The sequence below is a fragment of the Chionomys nivalis genome, chromosome 14 (genome assembly GCF_950005125.1).
Source record: "Chionomys nivalis chromosome 14, mChiNiv1.1, whole genome shotgun sequence".
NCBI classification, from domain to species: domain Eukaryota; kingdom Metazoa; phylum Chordata; class Mammalia; order Rodentia; family Cricetidae; genus Chionomys; species Chionomys nivalis.
Window position 1 is genome coordinate 38,702,074 of NC_080099.1, and position 25,284 is coordinate 38,727,357.

General features: G+C 37.3%; 1 protein-coding gene across 1 annotated transcript; it reads right to left on the minus strand.

Moving 5' to 3' along the window:
* Positions 1–11,234: 11,234 nt before the first annotated feature.
* On the minus strand, positions 11,235–13,544 carry LOC130886452 (serine protease inhibitor Kazal-type 12). Its single transcript, XM_057788241.1, has 4 exons — positions 13,484–13,544; positions 11,901–11,926; positions 11,521–11,648; positions 11,235–11,283 (listed from the first exon to the last, which is right to left on the minus strand). Exons 1-4 carry the CDS (start codon positions 13,542–13,544, stop codon positions 11,235–11,237), a joined length of 264 nt encoding a protein of 87 aa, XP_057644224.1.
* Between the last annotated feature and the right edge of the window lie 11,740 nt (positions 13,545–25,284).

The following is a 25,284-nucleotide window of genomic DNA, read 5'->3' on the forward strand; positions in this document are numbered from 1 at the left end:
TCAAATATCACTTATATTTTTTATATTTTCAGATTATGGTCCCCCAGTGTTAGTGTCAAAAAACAATAAGCAAAAGTTAATATTTTGCAGCTTAGCAAAATGGCAATCTTCTGGGTCACATCTTTTGTTAATAAAAGTGTTCCTTTTTGTCTCATCTTGTTCTTGATAGCAGTCACCTTTCTTCTTTTTTTATCTTGAGGTTTCTTCTAAGATTTTATTCAATGTTACTTTGTTTTCCTGGGTAACTTTCTGCTCATGGTACACAACTTAAAATCATCTTGAGGTTGATGATTTCCAGTTTCTACTCAGGGTCTCATTTGAATTTTAAATTTCCCTGCTTGATATCTTTAAAAGTATACATCTTCGAATCTCACACACTTTAAACACAACTGAATGTATTGGCAATGGTGTTAAGCATGCTGGTATACTGGCTGGTAGATACGACTTTGTCTAGGCAGAACTCTGAGCAGCCGGCAGCATTCTGAATGATGCTGATAGAGTATGGGGGGGCGGGAATCATGATTGTAATATAGTCATTCATCCAATTAGCTGAAATGTTTATGCTTAAGAAGCCCCTTACTGTGCCAGGACTATAATGAGAGTTAAAGATACAACAAAGACCATGATTCTGAGAAATCTGTCGATGAATACAAATGTGTAAATAGGACAGCATAGTCATACAGTCAGTTCTACAACACACACACACAAAAAATGTATGAGAGACTAGGTAGCATGGATATGTCAGCAAAAAGTGGTGCTGATGTGGACTTGGGGGGTGAAGAAGAGGGAGGTGTGAAAATCCAACATCGGTATAGAGTAGAGGTCATAAAGTCAGAAGTGGAAATGAAAAGCCACACCACACCAAATCTTTAAAACACCTATATTAAAGTATGAACTAGAAAGTATAGCAGTATCTGTCACCTACAAAGAGTTCAAATAATGGCAACTGATGTAACCACCCTTGCAGTTTCTAAAGAAAAAGTGGAAACTAATTATTTCTATTTTACTTATAAGAGAATCAAACACCTTAAGCAAGTAATATAAATATAAAAATTCAACATTAAAATAAATTTAAAATCTAATCACAGAACATTGGATCACAGCACACCACCTTTCTCTTGCAAGATATGAAATTGAATTTTATGCTCTTATATTACATTTTTTGATTGACAGTACCTTTGTACTCTAAGCCTTTTCTAACCTTTTATTCTTGCTTCCGTCCGACCATAAGTCTTCCATTCTTGTACCTAGTCACCATTTTATGCCTCTAGGTCTTTATCATTCTGAAATTATCTTTGCCATTTTTGTTGTTTGATTCTGATATAGCATCACCTCAACCCTCAAATATTTGAACTCTGTCCTTAGAGAGTTGGAAAGAAAGACACCAGACACAACTTTCTTACCTGAAAACACAACCAGGAACATGAAGAGGAGGAACGTCAAACCCCCCATGACAGAGCCAGGAGATTCAGACTTGGCTGTTGGATAGCGTAAGTGTAATTCTTCTGTAGCTCCTTTCTAAGTAAACCACGTTCATGACCACCATGTTATATATTTGAAAAATTCTCCACCCTTATTGCTAAATACTGTTCAGCACTGTCTCAAAAATTCCACAGTAAACTTTCACAAAGGAAGGTGTTTCTTGAATTTGAGCCTCACACCCCAAACTCCCGTAAATATCCAAACTTTAATATGCGTCTGTCGAATTATCTTCTCCCAGGATGAAAATAGGGAGACACACCTGGGGAAGGGTTGAATTCATTGTTCATTTCTTTATTGCTAAGGAATGGCTTATTGTCAGGTGGTGTTGCTAGTCACTCAACAAGTTTATATGTCTGTGATGGGGACCTTCAAGGCATTTTTCCCTCCACCTAAATTTATACCAATCATTTACCTCAAATTACATATTAAAATCAAGTTAAATGCATCAGCTATTGGTCATTAGTAAGTTATGAATGCATTCAGTAGGGAATGATGACATGTAATGTGTTTTTATGAGTTAGCAGGAGACAATAGAGTTCATGTTAGGGGAATAACATTACACTGTGGCGTTTTCTTCTCAAGTTATAGCACCAAACAGACGCTTATGTGAAAAGCATCTCGGGAGGTGCACTTGATTTTAAACTTAGTATTATAACACACTGCAATATTGTCTTCATGGTTGGAGGCTCCATGTAAGAAATTCAAATTATCTAGAGCAGGTCCAAAAGATATGTTTGATAATATGACACCTAGACATCAAATAGCATGATGTAGGTGGATGGTTTTTGCCATCATAAGGAAGTTTTATTCTGCAGCTAATAGAAAATATCACAGAAATCTGCAACTAGTCCAAATGCAGCAAACAACTGATCATGGGGTTCCTAGTCCCAATTTACATATTTGCATTACAATCCTTACATTGAGACTCAGGGGACATTATGAAGAGTATTGGAATATTACAAGAACCAGAAAAAAAAAGCTTGCTGTGAAATTGTGTCTTCTACACATGGCAGGAAGTTACAGTCAAGAAATCTTAACATCATGGTTATGCAGAGAATGACAAAAACAATTGGCATAGCAATATGGATGGGGGGAATCTCACAAAGCCCACTTCCAAGACAAAGAGCTCAGGAAATTAAATAGCTGTGAAGATAGGGAGAATCAGTGTTCTCCAGGAACAACTACTTGATAGGTTATCTAGTCCAAGTGCTCAGTTCTAAACACATGCATATATGAGTAACCAAATGTAATAGGCTTAGAATGCCGTGTGTGTGTGTGTGTGTGTGTATCTGTGTGTAATTCTGTGTGTTCAAGTGTGTGTCTCTGTAAGTGGATATGATGTATTTGTATGTGTGTGGTGTGAAGTATGTAATGTGTTTGTGTATAGGTGTGCTTCCACTATCTGAAACATTGAAGGAAACCCATCACAAAGCCTCCTGTAGTGAAATGAAGCACAGGAACCCAAGAACAATTATTCCATAAAAGCAACAATGCCTTTAAATGTGGTTTTGCAGCAACCTCTTTGGCTTCAAAGGAGAATCTCAGGTGATTTTTAACTATCATCATAACGTCCTGACTTACAAGTACTGGATGCTGCTTACAATGAGTGTTGCTTTGAGATGTCAATTACCCTGGGGTTGAAAAGCAGGTGTAGCATGAGGTGTTTCAGAGGCAACTGTTTAAACAACATACAACTGTCGTAGTATCCTGTCTAAAAATCATGATAAGAAGTCAATCTAGGAATTGAGTTTCTCTAGACACTTAGCTGTGGTTTGGAAAGGAAATACCTTTGTTTCATAGCATCTTTAATGTTATTCTGTCTTGATTTTCTCTTTACTTCTCTGCCTATAAAATGAGCTAGAGTTAGGATTAAAATGGATTTATTCTGGAGGTGGGAAAATAGAAAACACAATTTCCTGCTATCAATAATCATTTCAAATCCTGATTAAATGGATTGAATTATGTCAATTTAATATGTTGCGGGCACTTGGAATCCACATGGCTATGCACACGAGCCTACTTTGTAAATGGAATGGGACAAAGCTGGAGCAGGACGGGACAATGCCTGCTGCCTGCTGGCACTGTGCCAGCATTGCCCGCCTTTTTCAAAAGTGCTTTGAAGGGAGGGAGGTGAGTTGGTTTCTGCAGTGTACTTTCAATATCCAGATTACTTGATTAAATATCAGGCCATTTGCCACGCACCCAAGAGTGGAGAAGCTATGAACTCTCCAATAATTTTCTCTTTTTGTATTTACTTGTTCTTCCCCAGGGAGAAAAAAAAAAACAAGTGTCCAGTTTAATTCTTGTGACCCTCAGAATAGTTCTAGAGTTTGAACACAGAAGAAGAGGAAAAAAATGTGCTCCATCACATTCTTTAGATTATCCTGATACAAACACAGTATGTCTCACTGAGTCCAGATAGAAAAGGAAAACATTTACTCTGGTCTTTGGAGTATAACTTTGTTAAGAGAGACAGTCCCTGCTGAATACAGAATCCTGTTGTGTTGTCAAAGTTGTCAGAGAAAGGCTTGCCAGTTAGTTAACCATTCTTATCAACTACAGAATCCAGAAAGGCTAAAGGCCATCCACTAAGTAATCCCTCTGCATCAAGGGCCCTTGTAATTCCTTAGCTGATTCATTGATTAATAAATTTGTACAATCTCTGAGTCCACACAAGGGACCAGTTTTAGTGTGGTGAGCTCTGAAGAAATTATCTTGCTTGAGATAGTTTTTCTGCTGTGGGTGTTTATTACTTTAGCCAGTACATGAAGTTTCAATGCAAACTGAAATTCAGTTGCAGTCAGTTTCATCATTATTTATTGGGGTTACACATTTATCTGACATATAACCGTGTTCCACTAATGTCAGCCATTGTTATTCTGTTAGCGTCAGCATTGGAGGAAAGTAGACACATGACCTTACTGACTTCACTTTAGTTGAACCCATATGAAATAAAGGAACACCAATAAAATACAAAATAGTGTGTAATTAAAATAGTCATGAAGTACGCTGGTTATAATAGGTGTCTTATTCCCAAGACTTCTATTACATGAAGATCTTTTGTTGTATGTGTCTGTAAATTCGGGGATAGTAAATGAAGTTTAATCTCTTTCTAACCAACTAGTTCACCTCCATTTACCCCTTTAGAATAGCACTGGTTTTGATTTTTGTCACATCTTCATATTTAAGAGAAATTAAACACACAGTCATTAGGTTTTTTTTTTTTAAATTTTTTTGTTAACCTGTTACTTGAGCCTTGATTCCAGTCACATTCTATATAATAGCCACTCAGAGTTAGGTTTATATTTTGAAGAAAGAGCATAGCTTTAGAACAATGTTACAAAGGTCAGCATCAATATATCCTTACATATTTCTGTTCTTCTACAGAACAAGAATCTACTCCCTCTTCCTGAAATTTGAGCTATAGTCACATTCCTTAGAATAGGAGGCAATAGGTATGGAGGAGTGGTAAGCTTTGGTCTAAGCCTTGTGAGGCCTGGGAATATTAGACGAAATGAAATATCCTCGGTCGTGAGCTAAAATACCAGTCACATGACTGAAGCCATCTTGGAATTCCGTTGAACATCCTGTTATGACAATAGTGTATGAAGACAAATGTTCCTTCTAGTTTAGCCTTGCCTTCAAAAGCCACAGCAATGTGAAAATTTGAATGTGTGCTGGTTGTAAGCCACTAAGCTTGATGTGGCTTTGACTATCGACATTGAATCACAATGTGAAAATTTGAATGTGTGCTGGTTGTAAGCCACTAAGCTTGATGTGGCTTTGACTATCGACATTGAATCAAGATAGTTATACGAATACTACTTATTGTGGCATCTTTTATTTGATAGTTTTTGAGAACTTCATACATGAGCACTGCATCTCTGCCCTTCCATACCCCATCCAACTGTGCCCACGTTCTTCTCCAAAACTAACAATCTCTTAATTACCATTCTTCCATGTATACAAACAAAAATAATATTTTTTTAAAAAATATTTTGTGTGTTTCTAAATCTTCAAAACTCAAATTCATAAATTCCATCATATTTTCAAAGTATCTATGGCCAAGAAAAGGGCAGAAGACCTATATTGCATAAATCAAATGCTACATTGCTTATCCTATGCTATATAACCAAGATAGTCTGATACTGACAAGGGACTAGATAAAGAAAGTCATTGAACAGAATACAGAATTTGTAAGCAGAGTCACAGAATTATAACCAACTAAATTTAGGCAAGATAATAATGACAATATAATGGACCATACATTGTCCTTTGAACAAATGGAGTTGAAATAAGACCTCTATATGCAAAACAATTAATATAAGTACAACTTTTCACACAACTCAAAAATAACAAATTTAAATGCAATTGTAAAACTATAAAAGTATTAAAAACTAAAACAGAGGAAATTTTAATGGTCTAGGTTTCTGGTTGACTATATTGGATTGCTTGAAGAGCCTCGTAGACGGCGCAATAGTTTATATCTGGATGTTTCTGAGAATCCCATGTGTTAAATGACTGGTCTCCAGCCAATGGCACCATTTGAGAGGTGGTAGATGTATAACATACAGGGCCAAGAGGGCCTTAGGACACTGAAGACATGCCTTGTAATGGTGCTGCGGGATAGCAGTCTCTTCTCTGTTATTTCTGGCCACAAAGGTAAATGGGCTTCCTCTGCCATGTGCTGATACACTGATTCCCTGTTTATTTACAATCCCAGGCCCAAAACAACAAGGCCAGTTGAGCAGGAGCCAATATAAACAAATAAAATGCCAAAACTATTGGAGCCAATATAAACAAATAAAATGCCCATTTTTTTCTTTTTAAAATCAACTTATCTGTTTTCTATCATCTATAATCATCTATCATCTATCTATCTATCTATCTATCTATCTATCTATCTATCTATCTATCTATCATCTATCTATCATCTACCTACCTACCTACCTACCTACCTACCTAATTACTTACTTGTTTATTTATATGAACCTAAGAGTTAAGATCTCTAAAATTCTTAAAGCAACATCTGGCACATAGAAAGCATTCAAAGAATCAAAGATTTTTTTTTTCAATTTGACCACTCGCATGCATGCAATGCTGTTGTCAAAATAGTTTTTTTTCTTTTTAACATATTCTTTGTCATAGTGGGCTGATAATATTTCACAGTAGCTTGTTGTACATTCTATAAATAAATAGACTTTAGGAACTGAGACCAAGCTATATCAGCCTAAGCTGAGACCAAGCATTCATAAGTAATAATAAGTTTCCATGTCTTTATTTGGAAGCTGGTTCATGGCCCGAAGAAATTCCAATTATACATGGTACCCAATGTGGGGTCCACATTTCCACATAGAGCCTGAGAAAGTTTGAAAACAACAACAAAAATGAGGATGGCTTCTTTAAGAGGTGTAGCTGTGTAGTCGAGCACTTGAACAGAAGGTGTGCTAAGTAGACACAACAAGCTAAGTAAAAAATGCCTGCCACTGTACAGGCACCAACTTCCTAAAGCTGGGATGGTTAAAGGCATCTCTCAGTTAGAAGCAACTTCTAGTTAAATGCAGCTCTCTGCTAGGGTCAGGGGCTGAAGGTGTGCCTCTCATGATCCAAGAAGGGGACAGAGCCAACCACCAAAGCAGCAAGGCGAAAGACCTAGCTGCTGCTTAACAGTTTAATTTTGGCACATGGGGTTAGAGAATGCTATAGACACACAGTAAAACATGTCCAGATTAAAAAAAATTCTTTAAACAGGTCACAGTGAGGGTATAAACAGTCATAGGAAAAAAGTTCATAAATAATTAAGTAAAGTCTTTAAAGAAAGAGTAAACTAACATAAAAAGAATAAGTCACATAAGATGAGAAATACACAGGGAGTCTGGATTTTGTAAAGTGCTTTGTTGACTTTGAATTTTTTGGATGATGATCAGCAAACAGTAGCTGCTAAGATACATGGGACTGAAAAGGAATTGCTGAATTAAACAGGCCTAGCTACTTTAGGGATGCCTTTACTTTAAAATAGAATTCAGAAAATATATTGCATTGGGGGAGAGGACATGCTTTTGTTTCCAGGGGAAATGAAAGACTATGGCTTCAAAATTAATAGAGACGAGGTTTGTTTGGGGGAGACCCCCTGAAAATTTTGACTAAAGAAATAAATCTAGAAAAACTTTAAGGTCCTGTTTTTATATCCATTATGTTAACCTGTGTCTTTTATATATGAATTAAGTCCTTTGATATCAAGAGATATTAATGACCAGCGATTGTTAATTCCTGTTATTTTTCAGTAGTAGTGTTTGTGTGTTACCCTTCTTTGGGGGTTGCTGGTGTGAGGTGTGAGGTTATCTGTTGCCTGTGTTTTCCTGGGTACAGATAACTTCCTTGAGTTGAAGTTTTCCTGCTAGTACTTTCTGTAAGGCTGGATTTGTAAATAGGTATTGATCAAATCTGGTTTTGTCATGGAATTCATTGTTTTCTTTGTCTATGCTGACTGAAAGCTTTGTTGGATCTAGATTGGTGTCAGTGGTCTCTCAGTGTCTGCAGCACACCTGTCCAGGACCTTCTGACTTTCTTTGCTTCCACTGAGAAGCTGGTGTAATTCTGAAAGGTGTGCCTCTATATGTTACTTGGTCTTTTTCCTTTGTGGCTCTTAATATTCTTTATTCTGTATGTTTAGTGTTTTGATTATTATATAGCAAGGGGATTTTGTTTTGGTCCAGTCTATTTGGTGTTCTGTAAGCTTCTTGTACCTTTATAGGGATATCCCTTTTTAGGTTCGGAAGATTTTCTTCTATGATTTTGTTGGATGTATTTTCTGTGCCTTTGAGCTGGAGTTCTTCTCTTTCTTCTATCCCTTTTATTCTTAGGTTTGGTCTTTTCATGGTATCCCAGGTCCTTCTGCTGCATATAAGAAACACACCTCAACCTCAAAGACCTGAGTTAGTGAGAGCTCACTGACTCTGGTCTGATAGCAGGGGAACCTGCATAGGACCAAGCTAGGTCCTCTGAGTGTGGATGACATTTGTGTGACTTGGGCAGTCTGTGGGCACACTAGCAGTGGGACCAGGATCGATTCCCTAGTGCCTTGAACTGGCTTCTTGGAGCCCATTCTTTTCAGAGAGATACCTTGCTCAGCCTAGATGTAGGGGGGACGGCCTTGATGTGTCAGATTTTGTTGACTCCCCATGGGAAGCCTTACCCTCTCTGAGGAGTGGACAGGGCAGGGCGGGGGGAGGAGTGGGAACCGGGATAGGTACATGAAATGAGAAAAGACTGTTAAAAAAACAAAAAACAAAAACTAACTAAAAAAGAGTTCAAAGTCAACCCAGACAATACAGATACATCTTGACTTAAAGTATAAAGAAAGCAGGCCACCCGTACTGTCTGACCTATTGTCTTGAACACACAGCCCGGCATGCACCGATGGAATCCAGCCCTCCTGATCCAATATACTTGCATAGGCTGCATTCCCTCCCGAGTCTGCTTGCTTGTCCTTAGTAGAACCAAAAAAAAAAAAAAAACAAAAAAAAACAAAAAAAAAAAAACCAACTTTAAGGTGAAATATGCTTAATCCCTTGGCATAGGAACAACTCTGAGATTTGAAGTTGTTGCCTACTGTTTTTGACTTATTACATGCCATTTTCCCATATGGCGTAGATAGAAGCTTTATTATACATTCCCCACCCCCCCCCCCAAAATAAAGTTGACAGATGTCTTTTACTTGCTTAAACATAAAACAGAAAATCATTTTTTGGCTAGCTTGTGTACAACTCACAGTCTATACTTGTATTAATGCAAACATGTATGTCATCTTGTAAGTTTGTGTGTTTTCAGAGCAAGGGAACCAGACACCAATAAAAATGATAGGTGGCCCATGTGATGTAGTCTCTCAGAATGTCTCTGAAATAGTCTCCTCAGAGTCCTGCATTCAGAACAACTTCAAGGCTGCTAGTTGAGATGATCTTATCTCACAGACTATTTTAGTCAGGACTTCAGATAAGCATGTTTTCAAGGTTAAACATGCATTTTAATTAGGTGATCTTCAAATGCTTTAGAAACTTACAGAAAATGTCATTTATGATGTTTAATCAGTTTTGGTATTTTATGACAGTAATACATGTTTGCTCCTGGAAACACAAATCTACTTCTTAAAAGGATGATGGATATCAAAGAACCTCTATGTGGAGTTTGCTTTCATTGTGGTAAAGCTAGCCATTTGGCCAATATATTGTTCTTTTTGTGTATTTTCTTACTACGTTAAAGCTAAAACCTTTCTTTTTACTTAAACAGAAATGAGAATATGTTGCAGAATATTTATTTAATTATGCAAAGAAGTGTTACATTTGTTTATGTTGTTAAATATTTGCTTAACTATATAATTGTGTATTGTTTTTGTTTAATTATGTAAAGATGTATTGTTGTTTTACGTTGCCTGACTAAGACACCTGATTGGTCTAATAAAAAGCTGAATGGCTGGTGGTAATGGAAAAGGTATAGGTGGGACTTCCTGATAGAGAGAGTAAATAAGTAGAAAGAGGAATTTAGGCCCAGGGGAAGAAAGAAAAAGAGATGTCAGGGAGATGCTAGAAACCAGCCAGCCAGACAGGGAGGAAGCAGGAAAGTAGGGCATACAGAATGAAAGAAAGGTAAAAATACCTGATATGAAATGCAGATAAATAGAAGCAGGTAAAATTCAGTTGTGAAAAAGCTGGTTTGACAAGCCTAAGCTGAGACTCAGCATCCATAACTAATATTAAGTCTCCCCGTCTTTATTTGGGAGCTAGTTGTTGACCCAAAGAAAATTCCAACTACAGGGGAATAATGAAGAATCCTAAAATATTATAGATAAAATGAAGAGGTAGAATACTGGGAGCAGAATTGTTTATGTTGGAAGGAGCATGATAGTATGGGGGAAAATAAGGGTTAAAGGAAGGACAAAAACCAAGGGAAAATCTTTGTGAAAGCTTATTCTCTCACAACCCAATTAAAACATATAATTGGGAGGACAGGAATGTGACCTGAACAAAGAAGGTACACATAGATGTTTAAGGATTAAGTGGTAGTATTGGGGGAGAAGGGGGTAGATGAAAGGGCACTGGGTGGATTAATCAAAATTATAGATGTATGTATGAAAAAGCCTATGGAAACATGCTAATCAGCTTAATTTCAAAATATAACTTAAAATAAAGATTCCAAAGGAATTACCATCACAGGATGGAAAACACAGCTCCCAGAAACTTTAGGTTATTAAATTAAAATCTCAATGTAAAGCATGATATACTTCCCTACAAGTTATTCGTCAGAGATACCACTGAGGTGTCCAAAATCACGCAGACTACTGCTACTACCCTTCATTATTAATCATTACTACATGGCAAGACTCTTTTTTAGGAGACATCACAAAATTTGTCTTCAGTTCATAGACAAATCAATGAGCTGGAGGTTTTGGTAATTAGTCTTCTACAAGAGGTCAAAGTCAATCAGTTGTTGGATATTGAAGAATTAGAGCATTATGTGACTGGATCTTATATCTACAGTTTCTAGAAATTCGGACTTTTGTCTGAGCTTTTACAAATCTTAACTATTGATATATAACCGAAAAAAGAAAAGGTACATGTTACTGATACAACTTTATTAAAATTTTGTCTTCTTCATAATAACTGGCCACAAGCACGTTGCCATGGAGAATGGGCAAGAGAATACACATCTTAATGTAAAAATTAATCCAGAGGTGCACCCATTGTTTTGCAAAAGAATCAGCATTTCCCTTCATGTTTGAAACCAAGTTTTCCAAAACTTCTTTCCCTGAAAGAAAAGAGATGCTGTTCAGAGATAAAGTGCAATAGAGTTGGGTTCATTCTAGGCTGAGTAAAGGAGGCAAAGATTGGTTTTCTAAGTTTAAGATTGGGAGATAATCATATTACTTTATTTCACATAAAATTAACTTTAATGGAGCAGTAAATTATTAATAAACCATTCATGGACTCCTACGCCACTAGACCCAACCAAGAACATCATGCTATCAGAGGCCCATTTGCTCACATGGCTGTTCGGCAGAATTCACAGCGGTTTTGGTAAGTTTTCCCATCAGTGCCACACACTGGCTTGTGGATCTTGGGGCACGATTTTGCATCAGTACCCAGTGTCTTCTCATAGTTTCTGCAAAAAGCCTGTAAATTAAGTGAAGTTTTTTTTATTTCATTTCATACAGAATGGAGAAATATTGTTACATACCTCAAAATTCCTTGAAGCATATTTATGTTCTGTGATGAAAGTGAAAATACATTGAAAAGATATCAAAACCCCCAGAACGGCAGCATTTCTTGTTAGCAGTTTGGTTGGCTTCCTTCCACCTCTTCTCTGGGCTATGTGGTACACTTGCTGGGGTAGAAATGACTACAGAAGGAACGAGAGGTACATACCTGAAAGCCTCCTTGGCTCACAGCATCTGCTGGGAAAGAACAGACGCCCATAAGTCACACATGATGACTGCATTTTCTAGCTGCAGCTGATCACAGTCATCTCCTGTCACCTCCGTTTTGCTTTGTCGATGGAGAACTACACCGAGACACACGGCTTGTTAACTTCACAGGAGTTAACTGCCAGAGGCAGGTTGTCTTATGCATGGTTAGGACAACATTGCTCTCACTATTTTTGCGCTTTATGTACTTTTATGCAATTATGTTTTCCACGTTTTGATTTATCAGAGAGCAAGCCTCTCCACAGAGAAATGAAGAAAAAGTCTTGATCTATTCTTTGCTGAATACAGGTACATATTTACTTGGAAATCTCTGAATTAAAAGTTTGGAAAGGATAGCGATATAACAAAAACACTAAATAAATTTAAAATGAATTCGATACGAATAATTGTAATTTGTCAATTTTGATTTAGCATAGCTCCTTCTATTGTGGGAATTATACATTTAAGTACTGCATTAAATCTTACACGGATCAACTCATGTAACAATTCTATTTTTAAAGCTGAGGAAGGCTGTGAATGATTGCACATACTTTTAATTCCAGAGCACAGCTGAGGAAACAGGTGGACCACTGAGAATTCAAATCTTGGTCTACCTAGCAAATGCTAGGCCAGCGAGACCTGCACAGTTAGACCCGGTCTCAAGAAAACAAAACAAAATAATCCAAAACCAAAGCGACAACAAAAAAGCCACAAGCAGAAAACAAAGCAAACAATAACAAGAAAACAAGCCAGCAAACAAAGTAAGGAAACAGAGTATTGGGACAAGTATTTGGCTAAGTATTAATACTTATATGGTATAAATGGCAGAGTAAGGAATATAATCCAGACTTGCTAGGATCTAAAGTCAGTGTGCTAGGTAGCATTTTGTTGTTGAAGGATACATCAGTGTAGATGAGCTTCCTGTCTACCATTAACATCAGACAAACTAGCAGCCAGAGCACAGGAGTGACATATTCAGAATGCATAGGGATGGTAAGAGAATGAACATTGGAAACAAGTCTTGGACTGTCAGCCCTGGGCTTTTTTCTACTCTCCGACATCATACCAATATTCCGTGTCTCCCACTCCTTCTCCCTTTCCCTTCCTCTTTCTCTAATTCTCTCTTTACTTTGTGCCTAGAAGGTAAAAGAGAATGACTCAGATTTTTATGCCATATCCCAGAAGAATTTCTTGTGTCGATATCACAAGATGGAAGCTTAATTTTAACCAAATGTCTTTTTTGGTGGTCCACACAAAGCAATGCAAATGGCCTACAATCCCAAAATCGGACCCTGGGAGCCTATGAAACCTAAAACTAGCCTTCTCGTCCTAGACAGCATGAAACTAATTTTGGAAATGAAGAAAAGTGCTTTAAGCAGAGAACTATAGTAAAAGTTAAAATAGCTTATTTTTCACTAAAATTCCACTGAAATGGAAAGGCCATCATTCACCATCATTATCATCATCATAGAAAACAACACTGGAATCCAAGTGCTGGCATCAGCCAGTCTGGCCCAGAAGTCTGCTGCATTGTTTTGCACTCACCTGCAGAGAGGAGCAGACAGGCCAGGCTGATCAGGAGGAGAATGGTGCCTGCTGGCTTCATGTCGTTGAGGACTTCAGGGTCTGAGAAGACAGAAACGCTGATGGAGTTTATACTCTGGATGATGCTCTCCAGCTGTATTTATAAGTGAATCTATACGTGCGAATCTAAGTACCTATACATTGTCACTCAGCCACAACCTCCACCCCTATTATGCAATAGATTTCTCTAAAGAATAGACACTAGACACCGAAGAAACCTATTTCAGGCCCTTTGCAGTCAAGAACAATAATCAAAAATGATGTTTAGGCATAATGAAGTATATTGTAAATAGCACACCCAACGTTTCTCCTGGGCACCGCACGGTGATAATTGCAATCAAATCCTTACCTTGCAATTTATATACTTCGGGCTTGTCTGTAACAGAGCCTCAGGGTCACAAAGCTAATAACAGCAACCTGGAATAGAGTCTGAATAATTTGTGTATAATATTAATAGGGTTTGGCACCATAACTATGAGGAAACGAAAAATGTTGATGTGAGTGTTTTTGAGCTCAAGGAATATATTAAATACAAGAAGAGTACAACTTGAATGATCATCGGTACAAATGGTAGACATTGGAGGTGGGTAGGATTTACAAGGCTGCTTCTTTCAGTTCCTGTATTTTAGGCAGTGTCTGCATTATGATTGCTAGTTACTATTTTTTAATCAAATCAGTATTTTATGTCAGTTTTAGGCGTTATACATATTTGACATCCATAGTTGCCTTTCTTTTTCCTTCTCAAACACACTACACACTTTTGGTTTTACCTCTTTCTTTTATTGTTTTACGAGAAATATTTCTGGACTAGAAACTTGATTCTGATTTTTGTATTTTATAAGCAATATAATAAAGTATTGTTATGATGTTCACCTAATCAAGAGCTGAGTAAGGATGACAATAGACATTCCAAACTGGACGGGGAAAACACCCCAAGATCTCATGCAACTGAGAAATGCTAAGAGCAGGAGAACTAGTCTTCCCAAGGGAAAAGAACGCCAACTAGTAATCCAGTACTAAGCGGTCAGGCTTGAAAACATACGTACAAGAAGTATTATCCAGACTGAGCAGGTTACAGTTAGGAGTATGAGGCATATATATGCTTTTATGCATGCAATAACAATTAATGAACCACAAGGCCATGAATTTGAAAAAGAGCATAACTATATATATGGGAGGGCTTTGGGGGAGGAAAAGGAAGGGAGAAATGACTTAATTATCTTATAATCTCAAAAAGAAAAGAAAAAAACGAATATAGGTATATTACCTTCATAAGAAGAGTTCTCTGACTATTCACAAAACTCCTATATTAAATAAAATTGATGTTTTCTATTGTATTCAACATACCTTTAAAGTTCTAAAAACACCATTTTGTTGAATTTTTCACTACAGGCTTGCCAATAACCAAGCAGACATTTACAAGTTTAGGGCCATCCAAGCTAGGTTAGAAGTCATTACATTCTTCTTCCTGTGTCTGCACAACTACACAGTGTCTTGCAGGTACATGCATATAGACAGCAACTTGCAAATGGAGAACAATAAAAATTCCTTTTCTGCCTTCCAAAACAATAACTAGCCACTGATAATTTCATATTTATTTAAATGTCGAAAATAGAACACAGAAACATATTTATAGAACTTACATTCTCCAGTCTTTTCTCAAGTACTTTAACTTGAAACCTATGGATTCAAGGAAATTACTGCACTCTGGAAATGTAAAAATGAGCAAAAGAGGCTCACATGTAACATTAAAAAACAATTAAAACTATATATATATATACTGGTAAAAAAACACTGAAAAGAGTTTACTGGAAATAGTGTGTCGAAGTGGAAATAGTGGCCAAGAGTTAGTAATGACTGAATTCTTGGCCTTGGGAGTTATTAGAAGAACTTGAGGCACTTAAACCCAGTAATCTGAGAAGATGAACTAATATGAGAAAATAATTTAAAAAATTAAAGTATAACTTTGTAGATTTTTTTTTTGGGTCATGGGAGTTTGTTTCCAGGGACATGCACAGGCTGGTCAAATGCTCCTCCACCAAGTTCCATCACTGATGAAGGTGTATTTTTGGTAAGGAGGGTAATTAAGGGTTAGATTTAAATGCAGAGAAAGACCTGACTATAAAACATATTCTTGGCTATTTTATGTTTCTCTTTGCTTCTGGAGTCCATTAAATTCACTGTTAATACCATATGACACACTATCCTTCTCCAGAAGTATATTTTATACTTCGGATCTCTCGATTATGCTTGTATCTGCTTAGCAGGCTTCATTCTCAAGCAGATAGGGTAATTCACTTAATAATTCTGTCTATAAATTACATTATATGGCCCTTTTCTGCCCACTTTATATAAGTGATATTTTTGAGATAAGAACGCTTTAGAAAACTGAGCATGTGGATTTTATTTGGATTGAAAGTAGATATTTCTGTATTTGTATCAATACTTTTCATTTTTTCAGTCAAATTACTTGAAAGTAGTATTTATTTTCTGAGATCTCCTTGAAGACTTTCTTAGATGCATACAAAATAATGCTGATCCTAAGCCAATGTTGCTGTGTCACAGAAACCCTGTATCTCAAGATCTAGATGCTATGTATTATGTAGTTTTACATTCTGGCCAGTGGATTGTAAAATAGTTTCAGTTTTGTGTGAGTGTTTGAGAAGTTATTCTCTGTGTGTTCCATTTGGGCGGTTCTTTTCTTAGTCTTCTATAGCTTCTATTTCTATTTAAATTTGATGATGATGATGATTATGTGTCTGATGCTTGTTTGTATGCCTCTAGAGATGAGGCAATAGCTTTGAAGAGTGACTTCTTTCTTTTCACCTGTGTGTGGGCTCTGGTGATAGAATTCATGTCATCAGGCTCGTGTGGCAGTGCATTTACCACAAATCCAACTAACCAACCTGACTACTAGAGTTTCTTAATATAGCCATGGTGACCAGTGTTTAACCGAGGACTGGAGAGTGTTTCTCTGCAGATCTCCTGAGCTCTATACTCTGCCCTGTGGACTCCAGGTGCCTTGTTCTCCCTCATGAGAGTACATACAGGGCATTACTTGAAGCTCTCTCCTAATTCTCTCAGCAGGGAATTCCATAGGACGTAAATGGTGGCCTCTTTAGAACACAGCTTCTTTGTCATGGTTATTGTATGAAAGACACTGTGCTATGTATCTTGTCTGGTACATTAATTGCTAAGCTCCTATTAGTATCTTCAGTACTCTAGTCTCATTTTTTTTTTTGTTTTTAGTCTTTGTTAGTGCTTCCAAAAAGCTTTTACTATTTATGTAAAGCAACTCTTTTTGGGGTGAGAGTGTAATTCAGTAGTAAAGTATGAATTTAGTTCATGAGAATTCCTGAATTTGATTCTGGCACTCAAAATAAAACAAAAGGAAGTTATTATTTTAATGTTTACACTTAATTCGTTTATGTTAGAAAATTAAACATCAGTAGAGTTTTGTTAGATCTAAAAACTGCTCAGGGATGTCACTCCGCTAGTTCCCTGGGACTAAGACCTGTGGCAGAAAAATGGTTAAATTAGAGATGAGATTAATCTATTATTTTACGTGGAGTAAAAATGTGAACTGGAATCTCACACTAACCTCATTTATTACTCCTAGGTATTTTTGAAATTCAAACCACATATTACCTCTCTCTTTCTCTTTCTGCTTTTCTATCTCACACGCATACACACCACACATACATAACATAATACATATGACACACATATGCATATGATAATCATCATCACATGTATTTGTGAATGTGTTGTTTTAGAAAAACATTTATAGATTCTTGCTCTAAAATGCATAGATCATAAGTTTTAAAAGCACACTTTTAAAAAGAAGAATTATGTTGAAGGACTTGCAAGAGCTAGTGGTTATGAAGTTTTGAACATGTTTTTGGAAACACAGGCAAAAAGGGAAAACTATCATGTTAAGTAAGCGTGGATTGACTGAAAGAGAAAAAGCATAGCTACCATTCTGGTACTCTGGGTCCTAACAGTTTTTATAGTGAAGTGTAGCAACCACATAGCAAAATGCAGAAAGCAGTGGACAGACACAGTGCCTACCTCCCTCATTTACTAGGAGTTATTCCCATTCTAAGTATTTGTGTTTTAAATGGACTGTTTGTTTAAAATTCTGAAAAAAAATATGGCGAATTAAAATGTGGAGAAGCCAATAAAGCTCTCATGTGGAGGTCAGAGGACAGTTTATGGATTCAGTGTTTCCCTCCTTCAGCCTGTGGATTTCTGGGACTGAACTCAGGTCATCAGGGCTGGTAGCAAGTATTGAGTATCATTGCATGATGAATCATCTTCCCACATGGAAATTGTAGATTCAAAACTGTTGGCTCTGAAAGATACACACACACACACACACACACACACACACACACACGTAATGATAAAAAGAATGATCTGGTTGTATTTTAGAAATACATGTGTATATACATCTACACATACGTATGTAACAACGATGATGATGAAAGAAGCCATAAATTTGAAAGAGCAAAGGAGGACTTGGGAGGAGAAAAGGGAAGGGAGAAATCTCAAACAATAGAAGAAATAACTTGAAAACCAGCGAAGTATATATCCTAACTAAGAGAGCCATCTTAGGGTTGGCAAGAAACTTGACTCTAGAGGGGTTAGCAGGTGTCCAGGGAGATGTCCCCAGCTGGTACCTTGGGCAACTAAGGAGAGGGAACCTGAAATGACCCTATCCTATACTGATGAATATCTTACATATCACCTTAGAACCTTCATCTGGCGATGGATTGAGGTAGAGACAGAGACCCAATTTAGAGCAACGGTCTGAGCTCTTCAGGTCCAAATGAGGAGCAGAAGGAGGGAGAACATGAGCAAGGAAATCAGGACCACGAGGGATGCACCCACCCACGGTGACAGTGGAACTGATTTATTGGGAGCCCCCCAAGGCCAGCTGGTCTGGGACTAAATAAGCATGGGTTGAACCTGGACTCTCTGAGCATGGCGGACAATGAAGGCTGATGAGAAGCCAAGGACAAAGGCACTAGGTTTCGATCCTAATACATGAACTGGCTTTGTGGGAGCTTAGCCTGTTTGGATGCTCACCTTCCTGGGCCTGGATGGAAGTGGGAGGACCTTGGTCTTCCCGTAGGGCAGGGAATTTCGACTGCTCTTCAGTATCGAGAGGGAGGGGGAATGGAGTGGGGGGAGGAGAAGAGGAGTGGGGATGGGGGAGGGGAGTGGGGGGAGTGGGCAATATGTGGGAGGAGGGGGAGGGAAATGGGAAACGGGGAGCAGGTGGAAATTTTAATTAAAAAAGAATAAAAATAAATAAAATAATGCAAAAAAAAAAGAAAAAAGAAAAGCAATGCTGGGGTCCACTGGCAGAAGCAGATGTGACAAATGCGTGAGTCGCAAATCGCTTGTGATTCCAAATTCGCATGAGTGGATGCTGCCAATGAGGAAATTCACCCAAAAGGGATGGCATTCTCTATGGTTCGAGCTACGTGACTTCTGGGAAAGACATCGTGATAGAGATAATAGATGAATCTAGTGGAGCCCAGAAGTTCAGAAAGGGAAGGAGAGTAAGGAAGAGACACAGAAGAGCAATGGAACCATTTTGCATGGAATTTTAAGATGAATGCTTAAACATTTATCAGCTCCCAGAGCAAATAGTAAAGAGACATACATGATGTACACTATTGTATTAGATCAACAGTATGCCAATTTTGTCATCTGTTGTGACGAACGCCTACTATGGTCAAGTAAAATTTGCAGAAGGCCAAATGCGAGAATTCTGACATTCCTACTTAGTTCTGTATTATCCCTAGAATTCTTTAAACTATTTTACTAATATTTGGATGAAGTAGAGCACAAATTTAGGAAAATAAAAGAAAAGGCTAATTGTTAATTTGATCAATGTACACGGCATGAATTAAAACCCCAAAGCTAAAAGTAAAATTGACACACACTAGTGAAAAGTTAAACTGAAAATTTTAAATAAAATAAATTTACAAAACAAACATGATACTTAAGTAAACAAAAGTTTTGTGCAGCAGGTGAGTACATATCAGGATCGTCTCTCAATTGAGTACATATTAGGATTGTCTCTCAGTTGAGCACATATCAGGATTCCCTCTCAAACTGGAAGTTATCGCCTTCATACCAATCATTAGAAGACCATCTTCATATAGTCACACAAATTGTATTTTACAGTGTGTGTGGAGACTTCATATGGTTTGTATTTATTCACTTTCCCCTAAACTAAATTAGTGGTCTCTAATTATTATGATATTGAGCAGTATAGTATATTGAGCATTACTAAATTCTGACTCAGCTCATCATTCCTGTTAGAATCCAAATAAAAACATCTCCTAACTCCAAACATAAATTCTTCCAGGGACTCTGGAGAGAGTGTATTGACAGACTGTCTACAGTACAGATTTGCATACTGCATTTATGGAGAGGACAAAGGCTTTCCAACCGCATTCCCTCTAGAGGACCATAATTTATGCCAGAGAAGGAAATTAGGATTTTCATGAGAATTCAAGTGAATAATCTCTTCTATAAGTTTTAAAAATTATTTCTTCTATGAGATTAACATAATTACATAATGTACCCCTTCCCTTCTCTTCTTCCACCTATATACCCCCTCCCGTTCTCTTTCAAGCTCTTTTCTTTCATTCATTGTTGTTGCCCAGAGATACGTTTTGTTATTCTTGATCATCTAGACTACACATTGCTATCCCTTTTTGTGTTTTACAATGTGTTATTTCTCATACAGAACACAGTGCAATAGCTTCCGCAGAGCAGGGAGGTACACTGCTTATTACTAAGTAGAGGCCACATTCTCTTTTCCCATTGTAGGATTTTAAGAACAAAGACTAGTGTTCTTAGAGGAGTGGGGATTGACTCATACTTGAAGTGGTGAGAGACTCTACACTACACTCTCATTCGTATGAAAGAGCATAGAGGTTTGCAGCAACTTCTAGAAATTAACCTATAATTAATTATGACGCTTAAAGGAGGGGCTTAATGCTTCTTTATAGTCAGTAAGAGGGTGTTTAATGGTGTCTGCCTAAGCCTATTAAATTTCAAAGCATTGCACATCCAAAATATTTATTGCAGAAAAATAAAGTGGCTTTTATTGGATTAACAGGGTTTAATTTTTTTCATAATGATAATTTAAGGAGAGCTATGTTTAAGTCAAATTATTCACAGGAAAAGTAAAATAACCCTCATTGTTTCCAAACACTGCTACTCTGGCTTGAAATGTGTGTGATTTCTCACCCTTCCTGCTGAATGGTTTATTCAAACAGCCGTGTAGCATTGTCACTCCGTGAATGAGAACCAGACCATTTTCTATATGCTTCATGTTTACCTCTTGTTCTCTTGGAAGACTTTAGATGATTTCCACTTTTCTTGTATTATTTAATAACATATTTGCCAAATTTTGTTTAGCCAAGTGTGTTTAATATTTCTCTTGGGGTTGTTTCCTTGCTCTTTGCAAAAAAAAAAAAAAAAAAAGCAAGCTATCTTTTTCATTACACATATCAATTCAAGTTCCCACTCCCCCCTGCTCCCATTCCCTCTACATACCCTCCTACCCCACCCCACCCACATCCAATTCTCAGAGAGAATAAGGCACATTGCTTTGTGGAAGGTGTAAGACCCTACCTACTATATATAGGCTGAGCAAGGCATTTATCCAAAGAGAATGGGTTCCCCAAAAGCCAGCACAAGCAGTAGGGATGAATTCTGGTGTCACTGCCAGTGGTTCCCCAGTCTGCCCCAACCATGCAACTGTCAACAACATTCAGAGGGGCTAGTTTGGTCCTATGCTCTCACCTTCCCCTCTGTGGCCTGGATTAAATCCATGTTTGTATTCTCTTTTAGACAATTGATTGTTTCTAAACAGAAAAAATGTTTGAAATCTCCATCTGACATATTTGACCTATTGTAGAACGTTTGAGTTCATCAGCTAAAGATTTGTGCTCTTTTATAAGGGGAGTCATTTTTGCTTTGAGTTTCACTTTTCTTGATTCCTGAGTGGTTATTGGCACATCTGTTGATTGGAATGCCTCTTCTGGATTTTGAAGAATTCTGTTCTTATAGATCAGATTACTCTTCAACTTCAAATTCCCAATACCACTCAGTAATGAGAAAACACGGTACTCAGAGGACTCGCTCCATCATGGTGAGGAAGAAAAGGCAGGAGGAAGATGGATTGCTGGATACACCGTCTTCACAGTCAGGAGGCAGGGTGCTATTGGTAAACTCATATACATGCTGTTTTTAGAGATTGGTTAGTTGTCATTATTAATAATGAGTTATTTCAATCTCTGTATTACTATTCCCTAGGTCTTTATTTTATATTGTTGCATCTTTTTTTCTTATGCTTGCATGCACACTTCCCTCAAAGAATTCTTTCCACTGTTTTTTCTGCAACACTCCTTCACTAAACTTTAATCATTGATATACCAAACAGTTTTTTCATGCAGTTATGTTAGAAAAAACTGATTACTGAGAAAGATGTAACTTGGCAACAATGAGAGCGAGCAATAAATTTTCCAAGGGCAGTTAATGATTTCAACTTTGGCATAATCTGTTCTTGACAATGTTCCCCTTCTGATCTAATGGTATGATGGTAGACATGAGAACTGAGATAAAATGAATTCATTATTTATTTTCTTTAGAACAAGGAGCACAAGTCATACTTGAAAGAGTGTACTTTGTCCTGAACATCACACATGGAAGACTTTTTTTCAGCAAAACAAATTGATGTTTCTTATCTTAATAGCTGAATCTGTCTTTGTGTATGAGAGTATGTGATTTTCAATTTAAATATTTTTCCATTGAAAAATTTTTAAAAATATAATAATAATGAAGTAATTTTTAAAATTGTTTTGAAATTTTTCAGTCATGAAGCAATTTTTATAGAGAACACACAGACATATGGCTTATGACATTATGCAATTATTTTAAAATTATTTTAAATGTGTTTAAGATATGACAATTTTTCATATGCACAGGCATAGAAATAAAAACTAAATTGAAAGATTACACATGAGGCACTCTATGTGTGTAAATGCATGTATCTTTTATCCAAAATTCAGTATCAATACAAAATTATCACTGCAGTCTATGTGAATATTAAATTCTTAGGACTTAACTCGTTGTCCATAAGCAAATCTAAACCTTGATTTCTTTCCTCCATTTTTTTCTCCTTCTTGACTTTAGTAAGTAACTATCTACCCTTGTATTTATATTTGCTTGACTTTTTTTTATTTTATTCTTTTTTAATTAAAATTTCCGCCTCCTCCCCGTTTCCCATTTCCCTCCCCCTCCTCCCACACATTGCCTCCTCTCCCCACTCCCCTCCCCCTCTCCTCAATCCTCTCCCCCTCCCTCCACTCCATTCCCCCTCCCTCTAGGTACTGAAGAGCAGTCCAAATTCCCTGCCTTGCGGGAAGACCAAGGTCCTCCCACTTCTATCTAGGTCCAGGAAGGTGAGCATCCAAACAGGCTAGGCTCCCTCAAAGCCAGTTCATGTATTAGGATCAAAACCTAGTGCCATTGTCCTTGGCTTCTCATCAGCCTTCATTGTCCGCCATGTTCAGAGAGTCGGGTTTTATCCCATGCTTATTCAGTCCCAGTTCAGCTGGCCTTGGTGAACTCCCAATAGATCAGTTCCACTGTCACAGTGGGTGGGTGCACCCCTCGTGGTCCTGACTTCCTTGCTCATGTTCTCCCTCCTTCTGCTCCTCATTTGGAGCTCAGTCCGTTGCTCCAAATTGGGTCTCTGTCTCTATCTCGATCCATCGCCAGATGAAGGTTCTAAGGTGATATGCAAGATATTCATCAGTATAGGATAGAGTCATTTCAGGTTATTGTTTGCATTTGCTTGACTTTTCCTAAAAGTCCATTTGGACATTTCCTTTCAACTGTGGCTTAAATTAAATTGCAGACAACAGTGCCTATGTATGTTATAGTGAAGAATGTTAAGTGCTTATCTTATTAACATAAAAACCATGAAATTGATAAATGTATACAACCCTATAATCCCACATTTTGATTGCAAATATTTGACTACCTTTTCTTTATAAGAACTAAAACTTCTTGTGCTATTTGTTCTTATACATTTTCTTTACATTCTCAAAAATAGTTTAGAACCAGATAGTAAGTGTTTTTTTCTCCCTACTTTCAGATCCAGCACGTGAAATGAGCTATAGCATACATGATAGAGGTAAGATACAGGTTAGAGACTTGAGTGAGGGAAGAAGTAGAACAGAAGATGATGTGAGAAATGTTCCAGAAAGGACAGGATTATGGATGAAAGGAGTCTTCAGTGTGAGAATAATAGAGATGGACCTGTAACAGCTAGAGGGGAAGGTTCCAGTGAGAGACAGACGTGGTTGTTCCTTAGAAATAGCATTCCATAGAAGCACTAAGATTGTGTTAGCAAACATCACAATGTGTTTGTGTGTTATATATAGCTAAATTATATTACTGAGCAAAGAAAAATCAGCTTACAGGCCACAAACCCAGAGAAATTAGAGAGCAAAGGGGACCCTAAGAGAGACACATATGGATCTACATAGGAAGGTGAAAAAGACAAAATCTCCTGAGTAAATTGGAAGTGTGTAAGTCATGGGAAAGTGTAGAAGGGAAAAGGGGAGGAAGGGAAGGTATTGGAGAAAAATGTATAGCTCAATAAAAACAATAAAAAGGAATCAAGATTCACGTTGTGCTGCATTGGCGGAAGGCCCATCCTCTCATCACTGTATTCCAATGACAATTTATATAGCTATTTTTGTGTAACAAGGTGATGATCTCTAGACATGGAAACGTATGCCTACATGCCTTTCCTTGCATAAACTAAATGATATCTTGGATCTTTATCTAGTCACTCATAACACTCATGTCTGGCTAGATTTTATTTGATTATATTCACGAAAAGTAACATCTACATGTCTCAAATGTATTTGAGATTTTAATTGCACTTGTATGCTTATTAATCGAGCTGGAGAACAAACACAGGACCTTGTTCATTCTGAGCTAGTGCTCTACCACTGAGCTAAATCTTCTGACACAAGTCAGACATATGATCTTAACATTCATAATTAAAAACATATATTGTTCATTAATGTCAAAGCCAAAGTCTAAACAATAACCATCATGCCACATGTTGGGCACATTGTTCTCTGTCACGGTCATCTGTTGTTTGTCTACTCAACAAAATCTTCCTCAGCCCCACTGTCTCAAATAGAACAAACTAGGTATGCATCAGCCTCAAGGACTGTGGCCTCGCTTCTCCCTTTGCTTTCCTTCAAGACATTTGCTTGGGCAATTCTAGCACCTCCAGGTCTTCCCAGGAAGAATGACTCTAACCACCAAACATAATATTGGCATTGGTTACCAATCCTCCCTAAGAATTTTTTACCGATATTATCAGATGCTACTTACTATTTTTCCTGTAGCACATAATACATCTTATCTCACTATGTTTTATTTATCATGTTTATTGCTTCTATTTTTACTTTATTTTTCCATTATTAAATGCAAGTTCAATAAGTTATTGAAGAATTATTGGTTTTTACTACTTCCATTTAAATGTGTTTTCATCAGTACTCAGAACAGCATCTATTCCAAATTGGGCACCCAGGAAAAGGCTTTTAACAGAGTGACAGTTATTGCCTTGAAGTGAATCTTGATATGTGGTTAAGTGCAATTTTTCTCAGGGAGGCATTATTTATAAATATCACATTCTCATGCAT

Coding starts and splice junctions, on each gene's coding strand:
- LOC130886452 (XM_057788241.1), bottom strand. CDS start 13,544: ATGAAGCCAGCAGGCACCATTCTCCTCCTGATCAGCCTGGCCTGTCTG. Junction 11,927..13,483: donor CTGTCTGCTCCTCTCTGCAG/GTGAGTGCAAAA, acceptor CTTTCCCAGCAG/ATGCTGTGAGCCAAGGAGGC. Junction 11,284..11,520: donor GAATTCTGCCGAACAGCCAT/GTGAGCAAATGG, acceptor CTTTTCTTTCAG/GGAAAGAAGTTTTGGAAAAC.